The 8,777-nt window shown below is 47.6% G+C and overlaps 1 protein-coding gene across 1 annotated transcript in view; it reads right to left on the bottom strand.

Annotated features, from left to right (window-relative positions):
• Positions 1–7,804: 7,804 nt before the first annotated feature.
• The window catches only part of LOC140386498 (uncharacterized), a 40,454-nt gene continuing 39,481 nt past the window's right edge, over positions 7,805–8,777 (bottom strand). Inside the window, exon 5 of the mRNA XM_072468888.1 lies at positions 7,805–8,027. Within this exon, the coding sequence (XP_072324989.1) occupies positions 7,912–8,027 (116 nt within the window). The 3' untranslated portion in view covers positions 7,805–7,911. The remainder of the gene's footprint in view (positions 8,028–8,777) is intronic.

Here is an 8,777-nt window from a genome sequence, read left to right as displayed (position 1 = left end):
GACTGGAATCTAATCGAGGGGTTCAGGGTGGTTTATGTATAGAATAACAGATACCTGGGAGTGAGTTACAGACTGGAATCTAATCGAGGGATTTGGGGAGGTTTATATATAGAATAACAGATACCCGAGAGTGAGTTACAGACTGGAATCTAATAGAGGGATTCGGGGTGGTTTATATATAGAATAACAGATACCCGGGAGTGAGTTACAGACTGGAATCTAATCGAGGGATTCGGGGTGGTTTATATACAGAATAACAGATACCCGGGAGTGAGTTACAGACTGAAATCTAATAGAGGGATTCGGGGTGGTTTATATACAGAATAACAGATACCCGGGAGTGAGTTACAGACTGGAATCTAATCGAGGGATTCGGGGTGGTTTATATACAGAATAACAGATACCCGGGAGTGAGTTACAGACTGAAATCTAATAGAGGGATTCGGGGTGGTTTATATACAGAATAACAGATACCCGGGAGTGAGTTACAGACTGGAATCTAATAGAGGGATTCGGGTGGTTTATATATAGAATAACAGATACTCAGGAGTGAGTTACAGACTGGAATCTAATCGAGGGGTTCAGGGTGATTTATATGTAGAATAACAAATACCCAGGAGTGAGTTACAGACTGGAATCTAATCGAAGGGTTCGGGGTGGTTTATATACAGAATAACAGATACTCGGGAGTGAGTTACAGACTGGAATCTAATCGAGGGGTTCGGGGTGGTTTATGTACAGAATAACAGATACCTGGGAGTGAGTTACAGACTGGAATCGGCTCGAGGCGTTCGGGGAGGTTTATATATAGAATAACAGATACCCGAGAGTGAGTTACAGACTGGAATCTAATTGAGGGGTTCGGGGTGGTTTATATATAGAATAACAGATACCCGGGAGTGAGTTATAGACTGGAATCTAATCGAGGGGTTCAGGGTGGTTTATATGTAGAATAACAGATACCCTGGAGTGAGTTACAGACTGGAATCTAATCGAGGGGTTCGGGGTGGTTTATATACAGAATAACAGTTACTCGGGAGTGCGTTGCAGACTGGAATCTAATAGAGGAATTCGGGTGGTTTATATATAGAATAGCAGATACTCAGGAGTGAGTTACAGACTGGAATCTAATCGAGGGGTTCAGGGTGGTTTATGTATAGAATAACAGATACCCAGGAGTGAGTTACAGACTGGAATCGGCTCGAGGCGTTCGGGGAGGTTTATATATAGAATAACAGATACCCGGGAGTGAGTTATAGACTGGAATCTAATCGAGGGGTTCGGGGTGGTTTATATATAGAATAACAGATACCCGGGAGTGAGTTACAGACTGGAATCTAATCGAGCAATTTCAGATGGGTTATAGCTAAATTAATAGTGGTTCGTGCTGCTCTGTCAGAAGGTCAGTACTGAGAGAGGGCTGCACTGCACTGAGGGAGTGAGGACTAATCAGAAAGATCTTTCAAAGAGACAGCACAGACACAATGGGCCGAATGGCCTCCTCCTTTGCTATATCTGTGACTCAAGAATTGAAACCAGTTGGCATGTGAGAGTACCTTTAAGAAATTGGTGTTTATAAAATTATCTGCAGTGGATGTTCCTTTAAGAAATGGGTGTTTATCAGTGATGTCAGAGTGTGGGTGGAGCTGGGCTGTCTGTCTGCTTTTACTGTCACTTTAGACTGTTTAGGTGTGTTTAGTTTTGCTTTAGATTTGGAAAAGCTGGAATCACAGCAAGATGTGTATGACTCTCTGCAAGCTGATGAATGTTCATTTGGTGATGTCAACGTGGTAACTGTTCTCAGTAGTGAAGTTAAACCTGATGTCTTTCTGTAAAGAGGGTTATTTTTGTCTTATTGATGTTGCAAGGAAAGATTAAGAGTTACTTATAGAGTACTGTATTCTTTGGGGGATTTATTGGTGTCGATAGTTGTTAAGATGTTTACTGTGGGTTTATAAAATGTTAACTGGTTTCATAAATAAACAGTGTTTTAATTAAAATGTACTGTAGATTTCTGTTTGCATCACACCCGCAGAGTAGGGCCGTGTGCTCCCCATAACCACAATCTATTCAAAGTTGTGGGTCAGGTGAACTCCATGATACACTTTGGGGTCTCAAAACCCTGGCCCATAACTCAGTGAAGAATCCGAATCGATTTGAGTGATTGGGTGAATATCTGATGTGGTCCAGCTGAGCACCTGGGTAACTGGGAACATGTCCGGGATACACAGTCAGATAAGACACACTCGTATTGATGTCATGCAGCAGGAGTTAAATTTGTGAAATTACTCTGAGCGAGAAGCGGAGAAGACTTTGAGTGTCAGAGAAACCTCAACAATCTCTTACTGATTAAGGGGCGTGAATGTTACACTTGTCTCAGTAAGAACAGCATTGTTCCTGAACAGACCCAATCCGTACAACATTTATCACCTTTCTGTTAAACATTCTCTATTTGGAGGGTCAAATACAACTCGAGACTTGACAGGGCGAGGGAGCCGTGTTTGATTCCAACTTCGGGCAACCGTGTGTGGAGTTTGCACTTTCTCGCCGTGTCTGTGTGGGTGTCCTCCGGTTTTCTCCATATTTGGACATGTGCTGGTTAGGTGGGTTTCAGGGCTACGGTTGGGGAGTGAGCCTGGGCAGGGTGCTCTTTCGGAGGGCCGAAGCAGACTCGAAGGGCCAAATGGCCTCCTGCACTGTAGGGACGCTCTAATTCACAGAAGGTTCGAGGTTAATCCTAGTTGAGGTTGAGTTCCACGTTTGGTTCACAAGATTCCGTCCTGTTGGGGGTTAGGATTGGGACCGTTACGTTATGGAAAGAGCTGATTCGTCATTCTTGGGCAGCACGGTAGCACAATGGTTAGCACTGTTTCCTCACGCCGCCTGAGACCTGGGTTCAATTCCGGCCTCGGGTGGCTCTCTGTGTGGAGTTTGCACTTTCGCCTTGTGTTGGCGTGGGTTTCCTCCGGGTGCTCCGGTTTCCTCCCACAGCCCAAAGATGTGGAGGTTAGGTGAATTGGCTATGCTATATTGCCCCTGAGTGTCCAAAGATGTGCAGGTTAGGTGGGGTTACAGTAATAGGGTGGGGGAGTGGGAGTGGATAGGATGCTCTTTCAGAGGGCCAGTGCAGACTCGATGGGCCGAATGGCCTCCATCTGCACTGCAGGTTTTCTGTGATTCTATTCCCCGAGATTCAGGAGATATTACGCAAGACACACACACAAGTTCGCCCTGTGAGATTTTATTGGGAATGTCAAGTTAGATTCCAAAATCACTGCAAGGACATGGTTCGTTCTATTAACACTGCAAGAGAAGCAATAATAGCTACAAGAAGGTTAAAACACACACAGATAACAGTTAAAGCATGACCCAAAATTAATTCTGGACGAGTTCAACAGGTGTGGCATTGAGAGAAAGTGAAAACAGAGTGTACGTCCGGGGTGGATTGTGACAGTCTCTGGAACTGAATGGGCCCGAGGAAGAACTATGTCGGACTCGAAACGTGAACTCTGGGAGAGAATGTTCCGGCCCATCCCGCCAGTGCAGGGTCTTCCGATCCCTCCGAAGGCATTACACCCCCACCCTCCACACGGTGGGGCGGAACGATCCACCCAAAACGGCAAAGACATCAGTGGAGCCTCTAGTTTCCACTGACTGCGATAAGCGAGCCTCCTTGCCCGCCGGTAAGCACGATACGCGGGGGTGGGGTGAAAATTCCTCCCCCATCCCTCTCTTTCCCTCTCCACCAGCACTCGCAGACCTGCAAGGTCTGTCCAGCGCTTTTGTTCTTTTGATCTCAGATTCCAGCCTCCGAGGTGTTTTGCTTTTATGCTCTTGGACGATCTGCTGATTTCAGCCAACATGTCTCTCCTTGAGAATACCCAGACGGTTCCTTCGATAATCACTTTTTAGACCTTCTTTTCCCTCAATAGCAGACAGGACATCACGCTGACGTGACCACGTTGCCCAGCAAAAAGACATCCGCTGGATAATTCCGCCAATGGACCCCTGACCATCCTCCAGAGCTTCCAACCATGTCTTTCACCCTCGATTGGCCGAACCTCTGCAATTCCTTCCCCTCGCCTCACCCCAGGACCCTCCCCTTCAGACACCCAGATGCCTATTCGTTGGCCAATAGTCAGAATCCCTGCCTCCACCATTCGCTGGCTTGCCAACCATTGGTCGAAATCTCACTTGGATACTGCATGCAGGCGGGCGTTGGCTTGTTATTTTCTACGTGTGGTTGGCGTCGCTGGTTAGAGTGGCATTTGCTGCCTTGACCCCCATTGCCCTGGTGGTGAACATACTTTCCGGTCAGCCGCAGTGGGCATGGTCTGATCTGTCCTGTCGTGGTTTCTGGTGGGATTGAGTGACTGGCTGCACCCTTAGGGGTGGGGGGGGGGGGGGGGGGGGGGGTGGCAGAGGGGATTTGTTGATCGGCAACAAAATTGCTGTGGTACTGGTGTGGCTTTGCCTTTGTGGTAAACCTTGAAATAGGTGCGGCTATGACAGACGCCATCAACAGATCGAAAACGATACAGTTTACCACATGATAGACAGTCAGCAGTGTACAGACTCCTTTGTGAGACATGACATCAAGCACTCTGAAATTTTACACGCTCTGCTTCACCTTCATGAAGAAGGAATCCATGTTTGAGTTTACCAAGGTCCATTTGTGTGGTCAGTGCATTGCTGTTCAGTCACATGGCACAGCAAAATTTGGCCAGACTGGCTAAGTGCAGCAGATGTCCTTCCTTAAAGGGTGTTAGTGAACCAGATTGGTTTTTACAACAATCAGTGATAGGTTCATTTAGTCTGTGACCTTTCTGCTCTACCTTGACTCGTTTCTTCAATATCCAAAATATTTTTAGTCCCAATGTAAAAAGACAATCCAACCCCTCCCCCCACTGGGCCATCTGTCACTTAAAGATATATCTCTCTCCCAGCTCCCGCCACTCACTGTCCCCCGGCTCTGCCCCAGTTGCTCCGCTGCCTCTTATATATAATCCATCGCATCCATCCATCCGCGTCCTCCCTCCTCTTCACGAGGTGTTGGTGTCTTGAAAAATATTAAGGTAGTTAAGTCCCCAGGGCCTGATGGGATCTACCCCAGAATACTGAAGGACACAAGAGAGGAAATTGCTGAGGCCTTGACAGAAATCTTTTGGATCCTCACTGCCTTCAGGTGATGTCCCGGAGGACTGGAGAATAGCCAATGTTGTTCCTTTGTTTAAGAAGGGTAGCAAGGATAATCCAGGGAACTACAGGCCGGTGAGCCTTACTTAAGTGGTAGGGAAATTACTGGAGAGAATTCTTCGAGACAGGTTCTACTCACATTTGAAAGCAAGTGGACGTATTAGTGAGAGGCAGCACGGTTTTGTGAAGGGAAGGTCGTGTCTCATTAACTTGATCGAGTTTTTCGAGGAGGTTACAAAAATGATTGATGCAGGTAGGGCAGTGGATGTTGTCTATATGGACTTCAGTAAGGCCTTTGACAAGGTCCCTCATGGCAGACAGGTACAAAAGGTGAAGTCACACGGGATCAGGGGTGAGCTGGCAAGGTGGATACAGAACTGGCTAGGTCACAGAAGGCAGAGAGTAGCAATGGAAGGATGCTTTTCTGATTGGAGGGCTGTGAGTAGTGGTGTTCCGCAGGGATCAGTGATGGGACCTTGGCTGTTTGTAGTATATATAAATGATTTGGAGGAAAATGTAACTGGTCTGATTAGTAAGTTTGCGGATGACACAAAGGTTGGTGGAATTGCAGATAACAATGAGGACTGTCAGAGGATACAGCAGGATTTAGATCATCTGGAGACTTGGGTGGAGAGATGGCAGATGGAGTTTAATCCGGACAAATGTGAGGTAATGCATTTTGGAAGGTCTAATACAGGTAGGGAATATACAATGAATGGTAGAACCCTCAAGAGTATTGACAGTCAGAGAGATCTAGGTATACAGGTATACAAGTCACTGAAAGGGGCAACACAGGTGGAGAAGGTGGTCAAGAAGGCCTACGGCATGCTTGCCTTCATTGGTCGGGGCATTGAGTATAAAAATTGGCAAGTCATGATGCAGCTGTACAGAACCTTAGTTAGGCCACACTTGGAGTATAGTGTTCAATTCTGGTCACCACACTACCAGAAGGATGTGGAGGCTTTAGAGAGGGTGCAGAAGAGATTTACCAGGATGTTGCCTGGTATGGAGGGCACTAGCTATGAGGAGAGGTTGAATAAACTCGGTTTCTTCTCACTGGAACGACAGAGGTTGAGGGGTGACCTGATAGAGGTCTACAAAATTCTGAGCAGCATAGGCAGGGTGAATAGTCAAAGACTTTTTCCCAGGGTAGAGTGGTCAATTACTAGGTTTGAGGTGCAAGGGGCAAGGTTTAGAGGAGATGTACGAGGCAAGTTTTTTACACAGAGTGTAGTGGGCACCTGGAACTCGCTGCCGGAGGAGGTGGTGGCAGCAGGGACGATAGTGACGTTTAAGGGGCATCTTGACAAATACATGAATAGGATGGACGGGAACAGAGGGATACGGACCCCGGAAGTGTAGACGATTTTAGTTTCGACGGGCAGCATGGTCGGCGCAGGCTTGGAGGGCTGAAGGGCCTGTTCCTGTGCTGTACTTTTCTTTGTTCTTTGTTCAGCTCTGAAGAAGAGCCACAGGGAATCGAAGCATTAACTCTGTTTCTCTCTCCACAGATGCTGCCAGACCTGCTGACTTTTTTTTCCAACCTTTTCCGTCTTTGTTTCAGATTTCCAGCATCGGCAGTATCCAGGAGCATTCGGGTGCGTGTACGAGATTATTAACCCAGTGGCCTCACCACTACATCGCTGTCTCCTCTGTTGTACCAAACCTTCAGAATGCTACACACTCAACATTTCCCTGCATACCTTGGGCTGGAATCTCCCGCCCATCCAGCCGCATGTTTCTTGACGGCACGCCGTTGAGTGGTGGTGGGATTCTATACTCCCGCTGCTTGTTAATGGGATTTTCCATTGAAGCCACCGCACGCCTCCGAGAAAGCCATGGGCAAGGGTGCGCTGCCGGCAGAATCAGAGAATCCCAACGGCTGCAGAGTTCCGACCCTTGTACATTTGATTTGTCTCCTAGCACTGCAGAGGTGATGCTGTTTCTAGGCTTATTAAACGGTACTCTAAAATATCTCAGGAATTAGAGGATTTCTGAACAAATGCTCTCTGCCCAGAATCCGGAACATCCTCTGCCGTCAGTAACTTGCGCTCTCGAGTTCTGTTTGTAGGTGTGATGAATTGAGCAAAGTGAACGTGGATCAGAGAACAGACCAACACATTCAAACGCCGATCTATTAACCATTGAACACCGCATGAAACATTGGCCGAATGTTGAGTTTAACACGCTTTTTGTGACTGTGGGACTCGAGCGCATTTTCTTCCCCTTTCGCGGTCCAATGGTTCTTGTTCATCTGTGAGGAAGCAGTCTGCAGCTTTAAGTCGATTGTTTTTTTACATTTCAACACCTTGCCTGGCAAAGCAAGCTGGTAAATATGGTCAAATTTGGAAATTCGTTCAACTCACATGGGTTCAGGATATCTTTCCTGTTCTTCAAAGCCGTAAAACTCCCTAAGTTGATAGAGTAAGATTAATTCAATTTTGAACAGTCCCAGGATTGTGCTTAAGAGTTTCACCTCCACCTCCAGATGGGTCCACCGCCTGATGCTGACTCCCAATTCAGAAATTGTCGGCCATTGTTGATTCCGAGATGAAGAGTCCAGAAGCTTGAGGTGGAAGGTGGGGGGGGGGGGGGGGGGGGGGGGGGGGAAGGGGTGGGGGGCAGCCAGGGTCTTGTACATGCAGTGGCTTCATGGGTGGAGAGACAGAGAGAGATAGAGAGAGAGCGAGAGAGAGTGGAGAGACATCAGTGAGCTTAGCGCCGGCTGCACAGGGAAGGTTTTTTCAGACCAAAGGCGATAACCAACAGCAGAATTATGGTTGAATTTCCGATCAACAGAACATACAAGAGCACAGGGTGTCCGGGGGATTCTGAAACAAGAGAAATGTTAGGATATTATAATGCTCAGTGTGATCAATCAGAACTTTCTGACATCTGTAAATCTCTGTTACACGATCCAATCACCTCCATCGTCTAAATCCCAATTCACCGCTTGTGAGGGTTGGTTCGAAACAATTCCTGTTTAGTGAACCCAGAGAGGAAGGATGAGAGAAAGTGGTTCCCACGTACAATGATTATATAGGCACGCACAGATATACACATTCCCTCATTACTGACCCACTGACAGTGTGGCATTTCCTCTGTGCTGATCCTCTGACAGTGCAGCACTCCCTCAGTACTGACCCTCTGACAGTGCAGCACCCCCTCAGTACTGACCCTCTGACAGTGCGGCACTCCCTCAATACTGACCCTCTGACAGTGCAGCACTCCCTCAGTACTGACCCCCTGACAGTGCAGCATTTCCTCTGTGCTGATCTCCTGACAGTGCAGGACTCCCTCAGTACTGACCCTCTGACAGTGGAGAACACCAACCCCCCAGTACTGATCCTCTGACAGTGCAGCACTCCCTCAGTATTCAGCCTCAGACAGTGCAACAATCCCTCAGTGCTGACACTCTGACAATGCAGCAATCCCTCAGTACTGACCCTCCGACAGTGCAGCAATCCCTCAGTACTGACCCTCTGACAGTGCAGCACCCTCAGTACTGACCCTCTGACTGTGCAGCATTTCCTCTGTGCTGATCCTCTGACAGTGCAGCACTCCCTCAGTACTGACTCTCT

Source organism: Scyliorhinus torazame, chromosome 12, assembly GCF_047496885.1.
Source record: "Scyliorhinus torazame isolate Kashiwa2021f chromosome 12, sScyTor2.1, whole genome shotgun sequence".
NCBI lineage: Eukaryota > Metazoa > Chordata > Chondrichthyes > Carcharhiniformes > Scyliorhinidae > Scyliorhinus > Scyliorhinus torazame.
Note: the sequence above shows the minus strand (reverse complement) of the source record. Positions and strands in the feature narration are given on the sequence as shown.